Below are 26,756 nucleotides of genomic sequence, written 5' to 3' on the forward strand. Positions count from 1 at the left end.
TCTCTGTGTGCATGTGAAACTTTTGAAGGTTCCCACCTGTGACACCCCCCAAAAAAAATCTCCTTACAGGTAAATTTTAGGTCATCAGGAAGAATTATTCCAGTATAACTACAGTACTCCCTTCTCTGCTCTCTTTCCATTTTCTTTATTTTTGCTAAGGAAACATTTTTTTAAAAAAGTGATTGTTTGCTTACAACCTGAGGTAAGACTGCTCAACCTATAACTTCATACCCACCTAATTCTGCTGCATATGCAGACCAGGCCAGTCAAATAAGTCACTGCTACTTACCAGGAGGCAGAGAGGGATGGGCAAGGCAGAGGCAAAGTTGGCTCTTGAATTGGAATTAAATGAGGAGAGTATTACCTCAAGTAAGCATACACTGGACTGCAGCCTTAAACATTGTTCCTCAAAGTCAGTCTTCCTATTCCCTGCGGCTTCTTCTCAGGTAATTTATCTTCTAGGCACCTTGTCCATTGAGTAGCTATACCAAACATGTGCAGTAAACTGGTCCTCAGCTGGGATCCAATTCATGCATGGCACAAGTGGCTTAATTTAAATGAAGCTAGCCCAGTTTCCACCATCTGAGAAAGACCTGCTAGAGAGCAGTACCTTTTCTGTCCCCCCCCCCCTGAAGGCTTAGGATGAAGTTGTGCTTGCATTGAGCAAGCAGCTGGACATGGAATTAGTGTCAACAGGGTTTTTAACAGGTGTTTTAGAATTAGCTTTTTATTATTATTGACACGAATTGTACAGACAGTAACATTTGTGCAAAGGCAGGTATTCAGAGTGCCTATATTAAATTTGCCTTCTGTGGGTGCCATACATGAATCCTCGTTAGCCAAAGCTGCTCAATTTGAAGACTATTGCAAAATGGGAGGGGGGGATATATAGAACTCTGTAGCTTTAGCCAGTAATTTATACATAGTTAGAAGAGTCATACGGAGCCAACAAGCTGTATGGAGCCAGCAAGAAGACTAAATTATTTGTCACTGCTAAAAAGCACGTCCGTTCAGCAGTGCTTCAATTAACATCAGTATGTCAGGCCTTTAATCCTTGTTTCATTTTTAAAAGACTCTACTTATTTGCCAGAGCATTCGGAAAAGATAATTCACATTGGTTATCCTCTCATATTTATTATTGCAAAGGGAAGAGATTTTCTCATTCTTAACTGGGCAAACATGTCTATTTTGATTTTTCTCTGTTTCTTATTTTTCCAGTCTTATGCTTGGTTCTTCATATTTCCACATCATTTCAGGATTTTTTAAAAAAGTCCTCATGAAACTTCAGCCTTTTAGTGCAAATCTCTCCTAATGGATGCATTTTTGCAAAAGCAATTTCCCCTAATATAATGTGTTTTTGTATGTCGTTTTCACCAATATATTCCTTTATATGCACAGTTTATCCTATTAAATGCATTTCTGTACACATTAGGCTGGAGAACTGCACTCCAAGATTTGGGAAAGTGCAAATTTCAAATTATGGCTATGCTTCATGGATAGTCTGGAAAGTTTGAATTAGATAAGATCACTTTTAAGTGTAAACTGACTTGGATTTCTCTCACATCCCTAATCTTAACTAGTAAAACAATTGCCAAAAAATCCATACGGTTCACTCTCCCCAGCTTCTCACATCTCTGCCCATCTTTTCCATGCAACATGGATTCTTATTTGACTATTAGCTTTGGTAACTTAATTCTGAAATCCAGTGCTATTCTCTTTATGCCTCTTTCATCATTCATCAGCCAGCTTCCAAAGGGCATAGAAATATCTCTCTCTTATATTAAGGAACAGACAAGCTGAAATAGAAATGCTGTTTATTATTCTACTTTATTTGGTATGAATAGTGCTAGGAGGTATATGAGACTAAAAGTTTTTTTATTAAAAAAATACACTGGTAATTAAAACAAAAACAAATCAAACCATTTTGCATAATTCATCATTTGTATAATATGTTAGAGAGAGAGAGAGAGAGAGAGAGTGTTTGCAAGATTTTGATGTTCTGAAGTACAAGATTCCCAGGGAATCTATACTTCTTGCATCAAATGTGCATTGTGCTGTCCTCTTATTTGTTTCAACAGCAGCAGATTTGCTGGCCTGCTGAACAAAGCACTCCTGTCTGTTGGATACTGAAGGTACTGTGCCCTTATGAAGGTAAGAACCCAGTTTGCCCTTACAGTGAACCAGTAAGCAGTGTAATAAATGTCGCGTCACACAGATGTTTCATCAAGTGCTCAGTAGGTAACATCTACTGGAGATGTCCTCATCACATCTGGTTGTGAACAACTCAGCAAATAATTGCCATTTCAGCAGCCATTGTTTTCATCAGCATTTTCCTGTGTAGCAAGAATGCCAGCACAGAACTTTTAGAATTTCAAAGTGAAAGTTAGCTTTGGTTCTTGAAAAGCATGAATGAATTCTAATAAGGCTTATCAACAACTACTCTGTGCCATCAGTAAATTATGAAACAGGCTGCACTACAACGTTGTTCACAGTAGAAGTGGTCAAATACTAACAGCCGACCCACTGAAATACCATGGGCCTGACAGACATTTCTGCAAATGTAGAAATGACTATTGGTACACTGTCATCCAGACAAAATAAAACAGTGTGTGTTCCTGACAGAGCTAATTGAGGCAGTCAAATAAATATCCTTTTAAAATATTTAATTTTGTAACCAGCTTGAATGGAAAACCAAAACCGCACGCAGTGAAATGTCATGCTTCCCTGATTAAGCTATCTGTTTATTTCTGAATGAACATTGAAACTAATCTAGCCCATCTTCCATCTTTTCCTTTTGAACTACACCCAAGTTTTCCTACTGAAACACCAGAGTCAATATGTTTAGGAAAGGACTGTGGCTCAGCGGTAGGTAAGATGTTTTCCATGCAGAAGGAGCCATCTCCAAGTTGACAAGCCACACCTGATGAACTTCACTCTCTATATCATCATTGTCATCATCATGTGGCATTTTTATCCTGCTTTCAGCCAAAAAAAAGGGGGGTTCCCAGAGTAGCTTACAAATGCAGACAGAAGATAAGGGGTGCCAACTTGAATAAAATATTGGGAGGGGGGCAGGTAAGCTCCACCCTGCATAACTGATCACAAGACGTAGTGCACGCACACCATTTGAATAGCAATACCCATCAACCTGGGGCGGGGGCAGCCCCCTCAAATATTTTAAGGGGCCCCTAGGAGATGGCTCCTATGCAGAAGATAGTCCCTGACATGTGGCTAAAAGACAAGACACAAAAAAGGAGGATGAGAGGGAGGAAGAGAAAAGCAAACTCAAGTACTACAGAGATCTTGTAGTGAACAGCAGGAGAAGACAAATTTGGAGATGAGCCAAACGTTACTGGTCTGGTGGAGGAGCCCTGTGTTCTTTTGGACCTGGCCTCCCCAGGTCGGGCTAAGAAAGACCCCTGTCTGAAACCCTGAGAAATTACTGCCTGTCAGTTTAGATAGCATTGAGCTAGAGGGATCAAAGATACCAGGAGAACACAGTTTCTATGTTCTTCCTAAAATCATAATTGTTTTCGTAAGATTCTTAGCCAGTAATTTGCCAAAGTGTAAGCATTTAATTCTATTTGAGTTCATTTTTAGCTTGAGAACATCTCAGGCTTTTAAATATGGGCCTCTATTCTACATGGGATTGTAATAAATCTACCTTGAAAAAGGTAGGGTTCACCCGCTGGTTTATGCCAGCTGAGACAGACACAACTGTGCTTTTCAAGAATAATGCAGTTAAATGAGGACTCTGAGTGGTTCCTCCTGACGCCTCACTTCCTGTTGCACCCTTTCTCTTTTCGTAACAGTGGAGCATTGTAAGATCATGTTAGCTGAATTGTAGGGTGAAGGAAAGAAGGAGGGCAGGAGCCATTTCCCAAAGTTTGCATTCAGATTTTTCAGGTTTTAGATTAAGGCAAATCTTTGTTTCAGGTATGCTCTAAGGAGCCCTCCCTTTATCCTTGCCATCATTCAGTATTGCAGTTTGTAATCCCCGCCTCCCCAGTATGTTCCTGAATGATGCTAAGATGTAGGGGTCAGATGGCAAGTTACCATGGGCAAGGGTTGTGCTTCAGCTGCAGAGGTCAGTTATGGACTAAGCAGTCACACAATGGGACACATCTTAATTCATCATGATGGCTGCCTTCTGACTAAAATGACCTATCCCAGTGATGTTAATGGAGCCATTCACCTGAATAAAAGCATACTGAATATGACTGAAGGTTTCGAAGTGGGGTTTTTGTTTTTTTTAAATGCAGGACTCATTGAATTACATAATTCGCTGTGGAATGCCCACATATCCAATGAACATAAAGGTCTTCAAGTTATGCTTCTTGAGTCAGGGAAGGTGTACAAGGGAGAGCAAAAACCCACAAGCTGAGGGAGAGTAATATACCTGCAAATAACCAAGGGTTAGAGTTTCCTCAGGTGTGCATCACACATTCATAACCTCTGCTGTCTGAAACCAAGGAGCAGGGTCACACACTCCTTGCTATTGTGGACTCTGTTGGCTTATGTAAACAGGAGGGTACATATAGAATCTGGGAGAGAAGTGGAGCAGGGGGAATATAGGCTTTTGATGGGCTGGAAAGAAGTGGCTCTGATGTATAAGGCAAGGCCAGGTATAACTCATGAGGTTTCTAGGCTACATGTGAATGGGTGGATGAAGAAGAATCTAACATGTTTGTGAAAGCAGTTGTAAAACCAAACAATTTCCCCCTTCAAAACTTGTGTTGCTTTAAAGGCAGAAAGCCCATCTTCATCTGCCCATTATAAACAGTACATATAGGAAGCATATTTCTTACCCAGCAAAGCAGGAGAAATAAAATCTAGGCTGGAATAGGAGCTGAAACAGATGGCCGAAGGCACAGCATGTCTGAAAAAGGACCAAATTTGAGTGGAATTGTGCATCTTCCTTTCCATGGTAAACATTAATTCCCAGTGCAGTTATGCACCATTCCACAAGTCCATAAACATTTTCTCATTACATTATTCTGCAACTGCTAATGCACTTGTGGCTTCTCATCTGCCTCACTTTCATGATCTGTGCTTGTGCTAGGTCAGCCCCTAAACACATTGCCCTTGGCTTTACTGACACTAATTAAATGGTCTTTCTTCTTCCTTCTGTGATAGCTGCCTATATAGAGATATATATGTACAGTCTTAACCAGTGCTTTTTTCTAAAAAAATGTTTAGGGATACTCTCATTTTCCTACTAATATTGAAATACTGCCCCTCAATGAGGCCAAACATAGATTCACAAAATGTTTAGGGGTATGCTTACCCCTGCGTCGTTCCCCCCCCCCAAAGCACTGGTCTTAACCAAAATGCCAGTTCACATGTAGGGGCAGTGTCCAAAAAATTGAGGGAATGTTCTTTTGGCATATATAGAAAGGCATAAGGATAGGGAGGGAGTTTTGGCACATAGAGAAAAGCATAAGGAAAGAAGCGGATTTTTTTGCACTGATAGTTTGGGTGACTATTTTGCATTTTTCTTACTTAAAACTTCCAGCACCTCCCTCAGATGCTTTGATATATTTTACAAAAGTGCAGGTTATAAATTAAATACTAGACTCTAGATGCCTGGAGTTCACAATTGGATGGGTGGGGTGGCAGCAGTGCAGCCTTTTGCCTCCTATGGCAAAATTTGTAGATAGAATTGCATAGTTGGAAGGGATGTCAAGGGCCATCTAGTCTAACCCCCTGCGATGCAAGAATCTCAACAAAAGCATCTGTGACAGATGGCCATCCAAATGTGGAAGTGTTACTTTAAAAGCAGATGCAGCCCTGGACGTGCATCCAATAAGAAGTCACATGGGAAGAAGTCACATGAGCAACATCATGGGAGGAGTGTTCCTAGGACCAAGGTGGAACTGTGATGCTCCCTTGTTGTTTTTGTTATCAAATGCTGCATGCTGTTTAAGTGATCTTGTTATATTTGTAATATTGGAATGCAGTTTCTTGGTATGTTTTTATATTTGTTTGAAATGCATCTAGTTTCTGTCGTAAGCCACTTTGAGCATGGTTTTTTTTAAAATAAAAAAAATGTGGCATATAGATAAAATGAATGAATGGGAAAGGCTTTTAAGGTCTGCCTGTCCATTTCCAGCAGATGGATGGTAAACTACCCTTCCTGCCAGATCCTGGCAGTGTGGGTCCAGCTTGTTGTTTCAGGACTAAGTAGGTATGGTTGCCATGTTGAGCTTTTTTTTTGCAAATTCGCAATAACTGGCAACATGGGTTGTCATACGTCCGGATTTTCCCAGACCTTTTTTGCGATTTCCAGCTGGATACATCTTCCAGCTGCAGTATTCCAGATGTGTCCGGGAGATTCCCTAAAGTAGGAATCTTTTGCTCTGTGATCTGAATTAGCAGTTGGCAAGGGTGTTTCTAAACTTAATCTGGAAGAGCCTTCTAAAGAGAAAATTAAAAAATTACAACAGGGCAAAACTATGGTGAGGGAGTGGGGAATCAATGTTGTGAACTGCCCTGAGATTTACAGATGAAGGGCAGTGTGTGTGTGTGCGTATATATACACAGAAGTAACAGTGATAGTGATAGGTTTGGCTGGCTACAAGCAGTGTACAGCTCTCATCAAGGCTTGGAACCAGGGTTAAGTTACCCAAGCATTCTTCAGTAGGTACCACTTTTACAGTTGAAGAGTTGGGTGGATAACCAAGGACTTTTGTAGATCAGCAACTCAATTAAATTCTTATTTAAATACAGGTGTCTTGATTCCTGGGTCTGGGAGCAACAAAACATGTTGCATGGATTGAAAAGCAAAATGGAATGGTGGTTTCCCCCCGACCTCCATTTTATTTTTCTGTCAAGCAGATCAGTATGTGGTCAGGCTTCTAACTAATCAAGAGAGCTTATATTGGTCAGACAAAGAATGAAGAGGAAGCTGCCCTCTGGGTTACTATTTTATCAAAGGTTGATTTAAGCGTCTCCAGTTCCAGCAATGTTTCTTCAGAGCATTGGGTTTCCAGATTAGATTAAACACTTAATCTTGTTTTCAAGGTCAAGCAGGGTTTGATTAAGTTTTCTGGTTCAACTTTATGAGATTAAAAAAAAAAAAAAAACTACTGCTGCTCCTTCCCTTCTAGTTCAGAAAAGCATTGCCTATGCCTCTCCCCCCCACCCCCAAGTCCAGTAACGGAACAGTTATTCTGATAAAGTGTTTTGATCCAAGTGAAAAGAAGAGCTATGGGCACTATCTGCTTTTTACAACAGGAGCTGTGGTGACTTTAATTTTGTCATAGAAAATGTACAAAATCCAAACTTTGTATGCATTTTAAATTAATTTATCAAAGTAATCTCTGAAGAAAACCATTTATGTAGACTAACACTGCAATCCTAGGTGTTACTCTGAATTAATTCCCATTGTTTTCAATGGGGCTCACTCCCAGAAAAGTGTGCATAGGATTGCAGGCTAACTATGTCTGGGATCCAAAGGACTGTGCAACTAGTTCCATGAACCTAATGAGCTTTGGTGGTTGAGTTAGCAAACAGCCACATTCAGATGTTGGATGGGGACCTGCTTTTCAATGAAGGAAACATTACAGTTGGTCGTACCCAAATCCTTGGCATCTTTAACATTGGTTTTGAGATCCTGGCCTTTAATTACCGTACTCTGATGCTGAATGCACAGTAGGACAAGACCTTTACTAGGGGACCAAGCAAAATAGCATGAAATAGTAAGTTTTATGATTGTTCCTAATAAAAACATTGCTATACTGTAGATTTTTATAGACCAATATGGCTATCTATACTTTGTTCTGATGTGGATGCAAATTTGCCTAAAAATCCAGGGATGCAACTCTCATTGGCTCAAGACAGTTTGTTGCCCAATCAGCTATGCCATGCGATCCAATAATTCTGTGCCAATATTTCTTGCAATCTAGCAGCAAATTCCAGGGTACAGTCCTCTGACTGCACCTGGCTAGGTAGAATTTGAAAGTTGCACCCATGATCTTCTGCCTCAGTGATGGTCACCTCCCACCCACCCTGGGTCACATGCTGGCTGAGGGTAAGGCACTCCTGGAAATGCAGGGTGGGCCCTTCTGTTCAGCCCACCTTGCCTCTTCCAAGAACTTGATGCTACAAGATAAAGGGGAAGATGAGCCTTATCAGGCTGTCCTTTATCAATCAACAACCACTTTCCTGGGGTCTGCCTGAAGTTTGCAAAGTAGAGAAGGTTATGGCGTCTAGGCATAAGGGTGTTTACAATAGTAGAAAAAGTTTACTAAAATGAGAAAGAGATAATTTTAAGGAAAACATAATTGAGAAATCCAGCAAATTCCCCAACCGAGCAAAAACCAAAAGTAGATTAAAATGCAGACCTTGAACTTAAACAGTCCCTTTCCCTACTAGACTTTCAGAAGAATCTTGCTCTTGAGTAGCAGCTTTCTTGTTTGCCCTTCTTTCAGGCTTAAAATATTTCTTCCTTACCATGCTGAGAGCCACCTTGATCTACCTACCCTCTGGCTAGCAACCTTTGTTTCAAGCCTTTGTCTACCTGCCCGCTTTATATCACAGGCTCTTCACAGCAGGTTACGGCAACAGGAAGTCTTAGAGCCCAGATCACAGGCTCCAGGAAGTGATGGAGCCCTTAATTTTCCCACCTTCAAGCAAGGGATGTGCTATCTTTCACACACAGATACACACACATACTGGAGCTGTACTGCCTCCACATCTGGGTTTAATGTTTAATTGCTTGTTCAGCACTAGACTAGAATCTCCACAAGCCAACCAAATACCTCTAGGAAGTTTACAAGGAAATACTATATCATCATGGGAAGGGCAATCATCCCTTGTAGTTCATCTGCAGCATTTGATAATCCAAATTACTGCTTATTTGTTTCAGATGCATTAGTAGCATTCAGCCTATTCTGCTGGCACTGGACAGAAAGGCAGAGCGTGAAGTGAATGTGTGGCATTATAGAGTCAGGTAGCACATCGAGAAGCATGAAGTCAATAAAAATACTCTATAAGGGATTTAAAAAATAAATAGGAATTCTATCATGCAAATAAAATGGATGGTATAAAATTCATCCAGATGACACACAAAGCCACTGGTTCTGCAGGCTTCTGCCTTGCTTTCTTTTTGGAGAGGGTGTCCGAATGACGTATGAGAATTTGATTAAAATCTTTCCTCCAACCTTCTTGAGGGTGATAAAAGAGCTAAGAAATCTTTGCTGCATGGGGGAATGATAAACTGCATGAGGGAGGAGAAAGGGAGAAGAGAGGTTTAACGAACAATTTCGGGTTATAAATATGACTGCATATAAATATGATTCAGACAGTGAATCCTATAACCCGTTTGGGGGGGATCAGCTGTGTTCTTGGAATTTGATCCACTCTTCGCTTTTGTGGCAACCTGTCCTTTAACTTGAATGGTGCAGGACAGGTGCATTGTAGGGACTGAAGGGAGCAGGGAGACAGCTTCTGTGGCAGGTGATGAAGACAAAATAAAATGAAGATACAGCTCAAGAAGTGGTGGTGAGAGCTATTTCCTTGTAGTTAACCTCCTGCTAAATGAATAATAGTTCTAAGAATGTATTTCACATCCCTTCAGATAGCCCTCTGTCAATCACTATCAAACCACCATGGAAGCAATTGCCAACTTGGTGCCCACCAGATGTTTTGGACAAGAAATCTTATCAGCCCAGCCAGCTCGCTACTCTCCTTCCTATCCTGGCTCAGAACATCTTCTTTACGCTTTACCATTCTATGCCCCGTATAAGCCCAGGACATAAATCAATTTTTATGTTGGAATCTGTAATGTTTCTGCTAAATATGTCAGACAGAACTAGGATTTCTATCCAAATTTCAACATGTAGATTTCGACCGTCAGATGTCATCATTGGCCATTGTTTCCTTGAATAGCCATCCTGCAGCATTGTGGCGTTCATTCAAGAAGCACCGGTCTATGATTTGCTGATCTTAGATTGGAGTGCAGAGAAGCTCTTAGGGCATCTCTTGCTTAAAATGGTAACTTGCAAATCTGATTCCGTTTCAGCAGGAGAGTCTCTTCTTGAGCAAAATGAATGGCAGAATGGTGCTCATAACAGGGCAATTTGTAAAATTACACAGACATCTTCCTTTTTGATTAGTAATAAAGTCATTTGTCCTCGCGGCCACTTGATTGAGTACATGATAAGGAGCTTAACAGCACAAACCCCTCGATTTCAATAAGATTTCTCATGGCACAGGATCAATTAAGCTTAAAGTTTAAAAGAAGAGTTTCCGCTTTGGAATGTTCAGGGCAGCACATTTATTTCAATGTCATCTCATTAAAAGTAAGTACTCAGATATCATAAGTAAATGGTTTCTGTTTTACTCCTCTCAGAAAAGTACAGGCTCTGTAGCCTGCGCTTGAAGTCAGCTCATCTGTTCATTGGATGGGATATTTATCCCAGCTGTCAGCCCTGAAGTAAGCAAGCTGTAATCAGTCGTTTCCTTGGTCAGGACCTCTCCTGTTTGTGCATCTTTATATAGAAGAGCTGCTTACCTACTGAATACATTTTTAATGTATTTTTTTTTATTCCAGCAAGCATCTTGCTTAAATTTGATTTCATGATTTTTACTGACTTTCATTTTTATTGCACTGAGAGTTTTTGTTGTACATCAAGCAGTTATATAAATTGCAGAAATAAACTTAAATAATTATAAATATATAGCCATTTCTCCAGGGCAAGGTTTAACCCTGCTAATGCATTCTTAGTGGAACTTAGAGTTCCTCTTTTCTTCTTTTCTTTTTTACATAAGGGGGCAGAAACATATTAACCATATGCTTCAGGCAGACTGTAAATTAAGAGAAGATTGAAACACTGGCCACTGGTTTGAGCAGTGGTGTACACAATCCACATCTGTTGTCTCATATGAAATACTGCATTTTTGTGTTTTTCTGCAAAACAGCTTCAATCTGAATTTCATTTTTTAAAATAAATTAAATTTACGTACTGCCCTTCATCCAAAGATCAAGGACAGTTTATAGTATAAAAACACAAAATACATGACATATGAGAAAAAAGAAAAGAAAAAAGAATTGAGAGACAGAATGTCCTGGCTGCATTTTAAGCTGGTAGTATGTGCACAGCCAGTGAGAACAATAACTCAGAAATCTTTTGACACTGCCTTCAACAGTCTTACAGGTGTCTGTCTGTCTGTCTGTCTGTCTGTCTGTCTGTCTGTCTATCTATCTATCTATCTATCTATCTATCTATCTATCTATCTATCTATCGCGATAGGGTATGTGTTCCCTAAACGGGATTTAGAGTGTCTGTTAAACAAGCTGTCTGATCCAAGTCTGGTTTAAAGATTATGAGCTATAAAAATGGAGCCCAGGAGAGACCTTGAAGTTGCCAGTCTACGGTGAGGCTTTGGGTAGCAGACTGAGCAGGCATGCAGGTGACCTGCTCACATTGTATTTCTATTTAAATTATAGTAATTATTTCTAAACTTGCATCTATACATATGAATTTTATGCAAATCTGGATCCTCCTTTGTCTTTTTTTTTTTTTTTTTGACGAAGCATTTTCTCATTTTGGGTGATGCGAAAATGTCCATTTAACAGTCCACTGAAAAAAAAAGGGGGGGGGGAATCTCGCCAAACTCCTCTGGAAAATCCTCTGGAAGATGTATTCAGAGTACTGAAGCATATTATCTCCATTAAATATTATTTAAATACTGAAATCTGCATTTGTTACTTTCCCTCAAAGTACTTATTGAATACTTATTAAATATTTACCATTGAACTCTTAAAATAAGTCTAGTGATCATAAGCTAATAATTCTGTATCCAGCAATTGGTTCAGGGAACTTGCAATCATCTTGCAATCAATGCATGTTCCTCCACCACAGACCTAAAATACTGTCAACATAGGCTAGAAATGGAAAGAAACACATTTTTTAATATATGCATTCTTAATATATTTAATATGTGTATTAATTTAAATACATTAATATATTAATTTAATATATGCACTATTAAATATGTACTCTTGCAAGTTCAGCTCTTAGATAATGTGACAAATATCACAAGAGAGCCAAAATTGCATAGTAGTCAGTGGGTGGTATTCTGCTATCAGCATAAGGAATTCTGTTTGTGTAACATGACTTTCCTCCTTACCTCTGAACGTGGGTGCCCTGCACCCTCCCCAAAACCATTCTAGAGGGTTGGGGGAGCCCCTGGAACAGATTTAGGGACACTCAGGAGGAGGAGAGGGGAAGAATATTTTGTGGCACAAGTGGAAATTCTTTCCCTGACAGAATGTTTATCTGATTGCTATCTGATTGCTATGCTGCAGTGGCGTAGCGTGGGGGGGTGCAGTGGGGGGTGGCCGCACCCGGCGCAACATCTGGGGGTTAGGGGGCGCAAATCCGCGGGTTAGGGGGCGCAAATCCATGGGTTAGGGGGCGCAAATTACTTGCCTTGCCCCGGGTGCTGACAACCCACACTACGCCACTGCTATGCTGGATTCCACCAAGAATATTTGCCTTTTACCTCAGTCAGTCTTGGGTTCAAAATCCCCATTAGCCTTGAAACTCACTGGGTGACAAGCTATATTTACTTGCTGGTTAATTGTTTTTTTAAAAAAACTCCCAGTTGTGAGGTGGTGGAAGAAAAAGACATGGAAGAGCAAATGCCAATATAATAAATACATCTGAGTGATGGCCTGGGATATTCCAAGAACTGGTTCAGCTTGCATAGCCCCAGACACTTCACTGATTACTTAAGAAGTAAACAATAGTATGTGTGAACAGCAGTGGAAGATTTCCCCCTCAATTTTGTTAGTCCTCTAGTAGGCAGCAACAATGATAACATAAATTTTATTAGTGAACAAAAACTGGCCTTGAACTCAGTGCATGAGCTAAACTAATCAATCACAACTAATCAATCATATTCACAAAGAAAATTCCCAGCATTTTATGGCTATATTTTCAGTGTTTTCTTTTTCTTCAACTTGGATAAAGGGACTTTAACTGAAGATATAGCTCAGATGGTTAGAGTGTGGTGCTGATAACGCCAAGATTGCAGGTTTGCTCCCCATGTGGGACAGCTGCATATTCCTGCACTGCAGAGGGTTGGACTAGATGATCCTCAGGGTCCCTTCCAAGTTCTATGACTTTGGAAAGAACATTTACCAGCATATGCTTACATCCATCAAATGGAAATCAACATGATTTTGTGGCTGGATTAACTGTGGCTGGATCATACCAGCACTCCTTGTCCATACCAGCTAACTGTACGGCCTTGTTCCTCACTGTTGAGAATGGGAAAGGGTTTCATAGCGATTTTTCTTTAATTTCACTGAACATTATGACAGAGACCACTCACAGTTATGTGAGTCATTGTGTTGCAAAGGCACAAGAATGAGATTTGCCTTTAAAATCACTAAAAAAAGAGGGGGGGATCATATATTTCAATAAATACAATAAAGAAAATACTTCAGTCTATGTCTTGAAAGACTGGCTGTAGCAATCTGGCTTTTTAAAAAACTTCACAGTAATTCTAGTCTCTCTCTCTTTCTTTCTTTCTTTCTTTCTTTCTTTCTTTCTTTCTTTCTTTCTTTCTTTCTTTCTTTCTTTCATAGGGCATATGCCTGTGTGTCAACCGCCCACCTTAAAGTCTGAAACCTGAATTTGATAATTTCTTTTTGTGTTCTCTCTTTATGCACTCAAACTACCTAGCAAATCCTGATAATCACGTGACCTTGTCAGCTACATTTTTCATATATTTACTTCTTTTTCTAAAAACCCCCTGTCTACATCATTCTTCTCTGTAGAGTTTTACATCGTCAATTCATTGCCATAGGCTGCTAGTCTTCAACAAAAATGTCAGACCAAATGAAGAAAGGTAAGACTGTAGGAATGGAAGTTGGTCACTTCTACTCCTCTGGGTCCCATTCCTTCAAAGACTCTTTCAGGTTCTTCTGGCTCATTAACCAAACCTGAGTTAGAGGCGTATTCAGCTACTGCTCTTCCTTCTGTCACTGGAGTGTCATACTTCAAAGAAACATCTCCTAAAGGACAGCAAAGTGCCACTGCTGGTGAATTCAGCTTTTTTATTTAAAAAATGTACTATGAGATGACACCAAGGACCCATTCACTCTCATTCTCCTTCCTCCCCGAAGTGAGGAAAAGAACAAAGGCAGTCAGAGCACTAATTCTGAAGTCCCGGTGGATTTGGGGAAGAAATCCTCCTCAGTTAAGTACGACTCCATGGAGGTGCAATTGAGGACTGTAAGAAAACTTTAATTGTGGGTTCTGCTTCAATGCAAACGCAGGTGGGATAATTTATATCCTGTGACATGGTGACCATGAAAAGCTAGTAAGCTCAGCCCAAACCAAGTGCATGCAGTGTGGATTCAATTTGTGAAGTAATCTTGTTGTTCTTTGTCACAGCCACCAAGTCAACTGTTCACAACATGAAGCCGCTCCTCTGTGCTCTGCAACAATATATAGAACTGAAATATTGTTCCTCTCTGCCTGTTGCCTGCTCTTGCTATCCTGCTGCTGCTTTTATTTAACCCCCCGGTTCCCTAAACAAACAAACAAACAAACAAACAAACACACAAATGAAAATATGAAGATATTTCTCTCTCTGCCTGAATTATTCATCCCTGCCCTGTCTATATGTGCTGCACTTTCCCAAGTCCACCCTCGCAGGGAGCTGTGCACATGCAGAAACGTAAAAGACGTGAAGTTCTCTGTGTGGCTTCAACATGCATGTGACTTGTCATGCATGCAAGCATAATGTGTGCTAGGTTATTTAACACTGTCATAGTTTTTCAGCTCTGCCCATTTCTCATTGTGCAAGTACCACGTTGCCTAGAAGAAGTAAAAACAATGATATGGAGAAGGCCGCTGGGGATGCGTTCCCCCATCTGTAATTAATAATATCTTATTTTCCTTCCCCCCACTCCCATGTCTGGACTGTGAATTTTCTGTGGGTGAACAGCTGAAGTGGTGTGCGACGTGATAAAAATACCTGTGATAAAATTGTGGGCATGGAGACAAGTGATTTGAATGTCCTGACATATCAGAGATGTGTGGCAAGATCAAAATCACCACCTCCTGAGAAATTTATGAAATTTGTCTTGCGCCAGGAGGTGGAAAGTTGCAATCGCACTGTGCATTTGTCACATATCAAAACATGCAGTCAATTAGGTCATGTTGAAACAACGAGAAAATCACTGGTTTCAACATTTCTGCCGTCCCCTCCATCGACTGTTTGAATTCCTCAGTGGAAACTTCAGAATGCAGGGAGATGAATGCACATAGGATGCTATTAATGAAAGAACAGAAACAAATATAGTTTGTTCCATTCTGTGGTCATTCCCTGTGATATTTTTGCGAGAAGAGGTGGTGATTGCAATTACTTTTTACAAGTAGTTTTGAGAGAAACTTGCAAAACAGAAGAAAACCTTAGGTACCACAGACACAAAATTCCCCTGCTTATACATCAACTATGCATACCTTTCTTGTCCCCAAGTATAGCCTTTCAACAAAATGGCAGCTTCTTTACTCATTGTTGCAGTGTAGGAAGCAAAAGAGCTGCTGTGTGCCATTTTGTGGCTCCTTCTAGTCTTGTCTCCATTCAGTAAGTAAGCAGTTAAAATGAAGAAGGGTCTTATGCAGAGAGAGAAAATGTTTCCAATCCCAGTGCAAATACAGATGTGGATAAAGAATTGCCCTGTCGGACATAGTGAGCCCTGTATGTAAGTGGTGACATCTGTCATGGTGGGAGATGTTTGAAATGGCTTCTGTTTGGCAGCCATTTTGTGTGTACTGGCCAAGGACTGCAAGTCTGCATGTAGTTTACCTGTAGAGTAGCCCCATAGAGAGGTTTTTCTTTTTTGCTAACAAGGATACCAACAACATGTAGCTGGGGAGGGGGGGACGACATGCAAGCAAGTTCTAGTAGCCCATTCCTTGGCTCTGACTCCCAGATTTAGGAATCAGCGCCTTGGAATGCAGCTGGAAGTTTAAAAATTAATACGAGTTGTAGCGGAAGGTTAATATAACTCATTTATAACTCCACAATCCTGACCTTTTGCAAATGATATCAAAAGTCCATAAAGGCATTAATGCTGCCTATTACCACAGGTTAATTTATATACTACTTCTCACATTCATGAGGCTCAGAAACATGAAAGGAACTCCTCTTCTTTCAAGTATTATCTCCTGAATATCAAATTTCCTGTCCTCCAAAGGAACCTTTAACTCTGTTAAGCTAACTATATAGGAAACTATTATTCTGTGAAACTGAACCTGAAAATTAACTGCTGTCTCCTTACTAGCTTGGGCTTGTGATTTTTTGTTGATCAGGTAGATGCTATTTGGACATAGCACATATTATTTTTTAGCAAGAGGTGGAAGGCAGACAGGAACTTAGATGCTATTCTTTGGACATTGCTGATTTCCAATCTGGTTGTGTGTTCTGTTTACGTTAGTGATTAATACTTCCAAAGAATTGGATACATTGCCAATGCAGGAATGCCGCTTCACAGGTCCAAGCCTTGAGTTAATAAGTATTTTTAAAAATGACACAATTTAACCAAATGTATGCATATGAGCAGAAGAATTATGGCCCCTGCTCTTCTCTTCTGTTTCCCTTTTATCCACATGACTTGGGAACATTCAGAGCATCCAGATTATGAGATGAACAGAAAAATGCTTGTGCTTTACAAATATATGTAAGGTGGCTTCAAACGGGGGGGGGGGGACAAGGCAGAGGGAATCTAAATAGTAATAATGAGATATCAGAAATTCTCTATGGCACAGGAGTCAAAATGAATGACATGGAAAAGCAAATCCGTACTCAGCAGATGCCTAAAAAAGGGGTGGGAGGGAAATTTGGTTCAGTCTGTAATTAAGGGCAGCCTTACCTAATTCGCAATTTCTGAAACAATATGCAAACTGGCATACAACCACCCTTCAAAATCCACACTTTCCTGTATTTTGCAATGCAGTTCTCCTACCAATTAATGTGTACAAACGTGTAGATTAGGTGAAAGTGTAGCAATGGTTGGGGCCAGGGTGGTTTTCCTTTGCTTTCCTTTATCTATGTATATCGTTTTAGTTCTATTAATTAATCCCATTAATGTTTAATTGTTTTTTAATTACTGTTTTTCCTGTGTTGTTAGCAATTCTTATTTTTATGCAGCCTTGAATCCTTTCAGGGGAAAAGGTGGGATATGAATAAATATATAATAAAGATGTTTTCCTGGAAATAAGAGCTCAACCTAGTAACTTACTCAGGGCATTGGTTTTCCAGCTCTAAATATGATTAGATATTTTGTGTGAAGTGTGATAAAGCTGCTTACCAGCCATCTTGGTGACACCTAAAGATAGGCTGTGATCAGACGACCACCTCTTTCACTAGGCTTCCCATCAAGTTGAATACCAGCTTTGAATATATCCACCTACCTTATTATTTTCTGGAATAAGGTAATTAATTTTTTTAATTTGCTGAGACTTTTTGGTTATTGCTATATATTTTGGTGCTTTAAAAATCCTACTGGCTGTTGCTTGGTTTTCAGAACTGCCACTGTTTTTAATGTCTCGCTGCTTTATATTTTAATATTGATGGCTATTCTTTCAATTTATTGTTTTAAATATTACCTGCCCAGAGAACCATTGGGAATTGAACTGTGGACTATTTATCTATAGAAGGATTGTTACCCTGTCTTTCTAAAGCCCCTGTGGGTCTGTTTATCATAATGAGGGTGACAATAAATTATATTAGAACTTATTTTCCAAAGAAACCCAAAATGACTAACAATATAAACCAATCAGCATAAGCAAATAAACAATCAGTAAAAGTAACAATCTGAATATAACATTAGATAACAGTATGAAGAGAAGCAAGCAGAAACTATAATCTCTTTAGAAGTGACTCTAACAGGAAGACATAAAATACAATTTTAAATGTCAATACAGCTACAACACTTTCTAGCACCACTCTCTGACATTTCAAAAAGCAGAGTAAGAAACTGTTACATTAAAGCATGGCCATCCAGGGTCTAGGGTCAAGGGGAAATTGCACATATCCACAGATATCCACAGATCCCAACCCAATATCCACAGATCCCAACCTTCCTACCTTCCTTCCTTGTATGTTTCTGGCATAGTCTTCTCATTTTTTCTGAGAAGCTAGCCTGCTCCTCACTTTCCACATTTTACCTTGCCCTCCTCTGGAACAACTCCTGCAGACATCCCTGCGTGTAAGACCAATCCACAAAGGCCCAGCTTCTCTTTACTTCTGCTTTCTGTCTAACCAGGAACCAATGTGTTTCTATTACGGTATGCCAAAGATCTGGGTAACCTTTGTGCTTTCAAAAACGGAGAGCAGCCGTTGTTTCTGTGTCTCAGAATCTTTGTTGTATGATATACACCACCCAGCAGAGACTTATTCAGTATATAATTTCCATCTTGGAAATGAGTCTGAAAGCTGACTGCTGGCTATAGCACCTGACCCTAATTGCCGGAATTTTTTTCTTAGGATTTTTCCTTGTCCCACTACTTGCTGCTTTGTGTAACATCTTGCCAAAGAGAGCTGGAGAAAAACTGCCCTTATTTTATGACATTTTTGTTAGTTCTGATAAAGGTATTGCCCAAATGTGGATTTTGGTGTGCTGACCTTCTCTTATGAACCAACCTTTTGCTTTCTGTGTGCTTTTCCTATTGTGACTATGTCTGGATGTGAGGAGGGGAAAAGTCCTGCACAATTATCGGAAATCTCTACTTTGAAAGAGAAAAAATTATATCAATAGAATGTGTGTGTAAAAAGCTGGTGGGGTCTGTCTCTGCAGTCTTATCACATCATTTCTAGGCAATCTATTAATTTAGCCTCTTTGTATTTACCATCCTTCTTTACTCAGCATGTGGTTTTATATGATGTTAGACCTTTTACCATGTGTTTGAGAGTTTTGGACAGCTGGTGTTAATGGTGTTATAACCAATCTTCAAATCTTACAGCGTATAATGGATCTATCTGAGCAGAGTAAGTGCCTGTAACTCTGTTTAAAAGATCTATTATTGAGTAGCTTCAAAAACAAATGCATTTGCTTCAGCACAAAATTGGAGTCATCTCTGCTCCTTTTTCTAAGGATCATTTTGCGTAAATACATTCATAATTATGGAAGCCTTATTGGTGTCATCTACAATAATTTCATGTCAGATTTTCTGGCTTCTCCAATATATTAACCTCAATGTAATGGGGATTAATATTACATGCTACAAACCACCCTTTGGTCACTGTGTCTGAGTCTCACCTTGTCTGAGGCCAAAAGCAGTTTTTAATGCCACCAATCAGTCTGGGAACTTTCATGTAACATGGAGATTTTTCTAGCCATTTGCAAAGTGCATTTCTTTGACCATTTGGATAACTTTAGCAACAGATACGAGTTTTACATCTATACAGAAGTCTCTGTTCCAGCCACGCAGAAACCGTCCTTTCCATGGTTAGTGGCTTGGCTCTAGGTTTTGCTCCTACTAGCAGGAGCATCCTCTGGGCAGTGGAAGGTGAACAGGTGTCCTTCTATAGGAACACACTAGAAGCTGAGGTAATGGCTATTGAGTTTTATTCTTGATGAGGCCTGGGAGCCTGCACGCAGCAGAAACTAACACTCTAGCCAGGGCATACCTGTGAGTCTGCTGTCCAGCAGTTGGCCCCCCTGGGTCATAGCTGTTTCTCTTAAAGGGGCCATATGTCAAGTATTTAGTTGATAATGCATACATTACAGAGACTTTTGCTTATTTCTCTGCCCCACAGTCCTTCCAAAAATCTGACTAGAGGGATTGAGGCATGCTCCCACAACAGGGTGGGGACTGTAGAGAAGGGGGGGGGATAAGAGGAAATTGATTCATCCCTTTTTCCCGTGGGTTTCCTCCATTACATCGAAAGACTTCTGTGAGCAGAAGGGGCCTTTCAGCTCAGAAATAGCAGTCTGGATTGAACCCACTGTGATTAGAAGTGTTTTCTGTCATTGTGGATGGGCACATTACTTTCCCCATGACATTGGTGATAACGATAAAATGTAATGGGGGAAGATGGTCCTTCAGACACCCCTGCGGTGCTAGCTGGGAGAGGGAGGGACCACTACGGGAGATAGATGGTGACCATTTCTCCACCTTGCTTACAAAATTTGTTTGTGGTTCTCTCTTCCCCACCCACCCCCATTTTCAACAATATAACTTTTTTTTTATTAAATTACAGCTCCTATACTTATGAATCATTTGCCATCACTGCCTCCAAGACTGGATACTGTGGACATGCAGTCTCCCAGAATACCAGGTCGAAAAAGAGGAAGACCCCCGCTCCATTCAACGCCTATGAAAATGGCTGTTCATAACCTCTATTCTGCACCAGCTGGTTCTCTGCCTGTTGTGAAGATTCCAAAGAAGCGAGGGAGGAAACCTGGATACAAGGTATGCCATCCTACCGGCTCATTAAGTAGCTATGATGTTTGTCTTTTTGTCTTGTAGCTAGTCTGTGGCCTTCTGGATATTTCTGGTCTCCATCTTCCACCAGCCTACAGCCAGCTTGACCCACTGGCAGGGATGCTAGGAGCTGCAGTTCATCAAAATCCTGAAGGCCACATGTTAGCCTCTCCTTGATATTTGGAATATATCCATGTGGCATGAACACATGTTCCAATGTGAGAAGGCGGAAGGAGATTCATGCTCCTTCTTCTTGCTGCTGCTGTATGGTTAAGAAGCAGGAAGGGCAGTAGTGCAGAATCCTTAGCAGCCTGTTCAGGCTAACACCCTTGTTGGCTCATGCCAGTACAGACATTCAGAAGATTCTATGGACATGCAGGGTAGCAAACTAGTCTTCCACCATCACTGGTTCTTCCTTGGTTGGTTGCTGTTCAGTCACGGTACCAAGAATTTCAGGTGGTGTTTCCTTTTCCTTTTCGCTACAGCAATTCTGACTGCTGAAGAGCCAAACCACTGCTTTAGACCAAACAGGAGAGCACATGTCCAGTAATGGGAAATGGCTATTGTGAAAATTTTTCAAAGAAAGCTCTGTTTGCTGAGATATGATTCTGGTTTAAGACAATAATTTTGTGGTCAAAGTGTTCAGGAGAGGAAATTATCAAAACACACAAAAGTTAAAACTATCCTCCATATTTAGGTAATTTATATACCACCATACTTCTGTAAGGTAAAATAATTAATGATAAGCAGAATATTATCTTCTGTAAGTGGCTTCACTATTCACATTGGTTTTTTTTTAAAAAAACAAAACAAAACTAAAAACAACTACTGGGCTCTATAATTAGTTAATGAATTCTCCTGTATTTGACCATTTACATAATATCCCACAGTTTCCCAAGCCATTCTTATTTCACAGGCATCTCCTTACATATCCAACAAGCATAAGCCACTCTAGCAACTGATAGACCATGAAATATTACTTCAGGGTTCTTTCTGGTGTACAAAATCTGCTGTGAACTTAAGAAGGCAAACAAGATATTGCTTGGAATAAATGAGTTCAGTGGTTGGTTTCAGATTCCTATTTTAATGCACTTTTATTGAAGCTGATTGGTTGTTTCAAAAATGTTGTGAGCCACTGGAAACACCTAACAGGATGGAAAGATGGAAGAGAAGCTGTAAATAAGCATTTGGGTTTTTTTTTTTTTTTAAATCTGCATTTGCTAAATTGATAAGTTTATGCAGGTCACAGAATCCAGCCTGATGCAGATATTTGATTTTTAGTGTAGACTATAGACTGCTTTGAAAGCAGCTGACAAGCTAGGTTACATCCAAAGGTCACCTTTCTCAGCCAGAAGCAGCTTCCTCTGACAGAAGGGAGACCTTCATTCAGTGAAAGGAATCCATTTATCAAAGGAGGGCTCCTTCTGAGAAAGAAAGGGAACTTTTGCATCCAACTCATGTGTCCTGTATAAGCTGCTGTCCATCGTATTATGGGGCACAAGAAATTCAAACTACTATTAAATGCTTTCTAAGTAAGGATAGAGAAGAAATTCAATTCAGTGCCAATTAAAGGCAAACCTTCCTTATTTGCACTTTCTGAAACAATACAATACAGTGGTACCTCGGGTTACATACACTTCAGGTTACATACGCTTCAGGTTACAGACTCCGCTAACCCAGAAATATTACCTTGGGTTAAGAACTTTGCTTCAGGATGAGAACAGAAATCGTGCTCCGGCGGCGTGGCGGCAGCGGGAGGCCCATTAGCTAAAGTGGTGCTTCAGGTTAATAACAGTTTCAGGTTAAGAACAGACCTCCGGAACGAATTAAGTACTTAACCTGAGGTACCACTGTAATGAAAACACAATTATCTTTCATAATTCACACTTTTCCATATTTTGAAATGCAGTTTTCCAACCAAGTACTGTACAGTCATACCTTATGTTGCGTTCAGTTCATGTTGCGTCTATTCGGCCTGCGAACGCGGCGAACCTGGAAGTATATAATTCCGGGTTTCAACGCACGCACGCATAAGTGTTCTGCACGCTTTGCAAATGTGCAGAAGTGCTCTATCGCGCTCCGCACTTGCGCAGAAGTGCTGCTCTAGTTGTGGACTTTTCGGGATGCGAACTGCACCCTGGAGCGGATCGTGTCCACAACTAGAGGTACCACTGTAATGCATATAAATGTTCATCTACTAGGGTAAAATGTGCATCAAAATACACATATTATTGGCAAAAGCATACAAAATGCACCATAAAAGGGAAATGACTCTGGAAAAGTGTGATTATTGCATAATACAAAAATGTGTGCATTAGGAAAAATTCACACCAAAATTCTGATGAGGTTTTTAAAAAAATTGCAAGCTGATGTGGAAATGTGATGAATTGAATGGAAAAATGGAAAAATGAGAAACCAAAATTTACAGCTTTGCCTATCGCCACTTCCAAATAGTACTTGGTTTTCTGTGCTTGGTTTTGGGACAAATCTTTGCAAGGTCAAATTTCACCTCCTCCAGCAAAAGGAAAGTTTGAGGTGTTTTACATAATTGTTTTAGTGAAACCTGACAAAGATGCATGCCCTTTTCTTCATGTGCGAAGCCTTTTATTTGCTACCAAATATAGAAGTGAGGCAAAAAAAACCAAAAAAAGGGAGGCAGTAAATTGAAGATCATTCATTATTTATGGGGACTGGTTTAATGCAATCATTTCTGTCATCTAACCTGTAAGAATAGCAAGTTCGGGGGTGATGCTGTTTCTTGATGAATGGAGACCAAAAGTAAGACATTCTCTAGTAAACAATGGCTCCAGGTTCTGAGGCTGACAACAGCAATCTGTAATGCTCAACACATCTGACTTTGTGCTTTTCATTAGCATTGGAAGATTTGTACACCGAAGCAACATTTCAGCAAGAAGCCTTTCTGTTGGATATGGTCCCCACTGCTAAAGCATACAGCCCTCAATCACAATGCACTTGCTGCTAGAGTCAGGGAATACATTTGTGACGGGTAGATCTCTTGATTTAATTAGCTCCCAAATAGCATGGGTTCCTGCTTCCATGAGACTTTTATGTGCATTTTTAAAAGCTCTTGCATGCTCAAATGGCAGGCGACCAACTTCTTTATGGCAACTGGATGTTGGATTATTACAGAACAGATGGATCAATTTGTGTCTGTACGTTACAAAAAAATGAATTTACAATCTGGGTTAAATTTTATTTTGATGGAAGTTTGCAATAAATCCATAGATGCCAACAAAGGCATCTTTATTGTCCCCTGTATAGATCTGACTTTTCCAGTTACCGTTAAACCTTCATGACTGGAATAATTAGCACGTTATAGATAGATAAAGACAGACATGACGTTTTAGTTCCCCCTCCCCATTTTTTCTTATAGTGGTCTCTCACTGATGCCTGTGGGTTACTCTAGTTAGTTGTGTGCATCTAGACAACCTAGAGTGCAGCCTAAAAGCCTATTGCTTGGTGGAAGATGAATAGGCAAGATGTTGCATTGAAACAATTGATCTATACAGACTTCAGAGCCTATAGTGGCTATTGATGTCCATTACTAACCCACTCATGGAATGGAGCCATGGCCCCAACTCAGCATTTCAGTTCCATTGTGGCACCCCTCTGTTACATGTGGTGCTAAATGCATCCATATAATTATATTTTTCTAGTTGGCCAGGTAACTGATCTCCATGGAGACTGATCGATCAGGAAATTGATCTCCAAGAAAGCTCATTTAGATAAATCAGATACTGCTGGATCAATTTCCTTCGAAGGAGAAAATATTGTACATGGTGGTGTCTTTGTAACCATTTTTCAAATATATAGGCTGAGTATATATTACAGGGAAGAATAGCAAGCACGGCCAGCATTTATCCCCAAATCAACATCACCCCAACCCCTTCTACTAACCAAAATTTTATAGAGAGAAGAACGTACCTATTATTATTATTATTATTATTATTATTATTATTATTATTATTATTAGGCCCAGGCCCACAGAAAGTTGCCCACAAAGAAATGTAGCCTTCAGGCTGAAAAAAATAAGTTCTCTAGCCCTGCATTAAAACCATCAGAATAATTAAAACAGATATAGGTAAGAATATGAAAGCATTAGCAGCCCTGCGGTCCTTTGGGATGGAGGTTGGGGTATAAATTTAATAAACAAGTGAATAAATTTAAAACCTAGAACATATAACAGTGTTCATTAGTTGCTTGAAAACAGCTGAAGAAGAAGAAGAAGAAGAAGAAGAAGAAGAAGAAGAAGAAGAAGAAGAAGAAGAAGAATAGTAGTAGTTTGGATTTGATATCCCGCTTTATCACTACCCGAACTTTATCACTACCCGAACTTTATCACTATCTCAAAGCGGCTAACATTGTCCTTTCCCTTCCTCCCCCACAACAAGCACTCTGTGAGGTGAATGGGGCTGAGAGACTTCAGAGAAGTGTGACTTGCCCCCAAGGTCACCCAGCAGCTGCATGTGGAGGAGTGGAGACGCGAACCCAGTTCACCAGATTACGAGACTACCGCTCTTAACCACTACACCACACTGAAGAAGAGGAGAGGATGGAAGAAGCTGTCTTGGATCTCTGCTAGCAAAGCATCCCATAGTGCTGGCACTGCTGCTGGAAAGGACCTGTCTTTCCTCCCCACCATTTTGATCTCACAGGTGTCTGGGACAAAGAGCAGGGCCTTTGCTGCTGCTTTTAAAGTCCAGGTGGGAGAAGGCCAGTTTCTCAGGTAATCTGGCCCCAAGCCTTTTATACCATTAATGTTTAACACCTGTACAATAAATTGAGCTCATAATCAAATAGGCAGCCCATGCAGATGGAATAGAAATGGAGCAATAGGAGTCCCAGCATACAAAAAAGAAAAAAAAGTTTCTTTCCCTCTGCAGTACAGAAAGCAGCGGCTTTTGCAATATCTTCCCTCTGATGTTATACCTGCTGCTTACTACTAGCTAAAATTTATTTAGCAGCCGCAGTATATTAGGCACCCACACTTACTCATTTTGGCACCAGCCTTCTTACAAGATTTTTATCAAGATTCCTTCAGCCGACAACTATAAACGTTTGCCTCTGTTTAGCTTAATAGATAACCGCTGTAAATATCTGCCTTTGTTTAGCTTCATGGCTTTTCTCTCTCCCCTCCCCTCGTGCCTAAACCTTTCTCTTAACTGAGGCTGAAGGAATGCATTGGCTTTGACGGCTTCTGCTATGTGTCATTTTCTTGCCCTCACCACATTGCCTCTTTCACTTGACTGGAGCAAGCAAGTGCCTTGGGTATTGTGCGTAGTCTTTTGTGCTGTCATTCTCTTCACCATATAAACATATCAAAAGTTAAATCCTATCAGCATTAAAGAAAACAAAAACAGGATAAGCCGTTTCAAATGGCAGGATAAGTGCTCCAGACAAATTGGAGGTCATTAACATGTGCTATGACCACCAGAAAGAAAGACCAGAAAGAAAGCTGATCGCCGAAGAATCAATGCTTTTTGAATTACTGGAAGGACAGATCCTGAAGCTGAGGCTCCAATACTTTGGCCACCTCATGAGAAGAGAAGACTCCCTGGAAAAGACCCTGATGTTGGGAAAGATTGAGGGCACAAGGAGAAGGGGACGACAGAGGATGAGATGGTTGGACAGTGTTCTTGATGCTACCAACATGAGTTTGACCAAATTGCGGCAGGCAGTGGAAGACAGGAGTGCCTGGCGTGCTCTGGTCCATGGGGTCACGAAGAGTCGGACACGACTAAACGACAACAACAACAACAATGACCACCAGATCTGTGTGATTCAATTATATATATATATTATACCTGTGATCTTTATCATAAGGCCACGATGCCTGTCTCAAGTCCCCCACCCACTTTAATGTTGTTGCACTTCAACTCCCATCAGCCACAGCCAGTGTGGCTTTTGGTCAAGGTAATGGTGGGAATTGGAGTCCAACAACATCTGGAGAACTACAGTTGCCCATCCCTGGCATAAAATATCCATCGTATTTATGAAGCCTTGTTTCTAGGAACACAGCAAATCATACTGAGTCTGACCATTGGTCCATCAAACTTGGTATTGACTGCACTGATTGCAGCAGATCTATAGGGTTTCAGGCTAGAGTCTCTCCCAGTCCTACCTGAAGATGTTAGGGATTGAACTTGGGACATTTTGATACTCACACATAAACTCCCATCGTTTTGGTTAGTAGCTTTGTTTCATGGAATGACTCTTTGGGTTCTAGCATAATAACTTCCCATCTAGAGTTGCAGTAAAGCGCCTCTATGCTCTGGGGCTGTA

At 40.4% G+C, this 26,756-nt stretch overlaps 1 protein-coding gene across 3 annotated transcripts in view; it reads left to right on the top strand.

Moving 5' to 3' along the window:
* SCML4 (Scm polycomb group protein like 4) overlaps nucleotides 1-26,756 on the top strand; it is a 79,725-nt gene that overhangs the window by 11,193 nt on the left and 41,776 nt on the right. For 2 of the 3 annotated variants that reach the window (XM_081904662.1, XM_081904661.1), the window contains exon 2: nucleotides 20,230-20,441. In XM_081904662.1, coding sequence (XP_081760788.1) covers nucleotides 20,241-20,441 — 201 coding nt within the window. In that variant the 5' untranslated portion in view covers nucleotides 20,230-20,240. Of the gene's footprint in view, nucleotides 1-2,078; nucleotides 2,152-20,229; nucleotides 20,442-26,756 lie in introns of all 3 variants that reach the window. The other variant, XM_081904663.1, reaches the window with a different exon arrangement.

Source organism: Podarcis melisellensis (assembly GCF_964234715.1).
Source record: "Podarcis melisellensis genome assembly, chromosome: 3".
NCBI lineage: Eukaryota > Metazoa > Chordata > Lepidosauria > Squamata > Lacertidae > Podarcis > Podarcis melisellensis.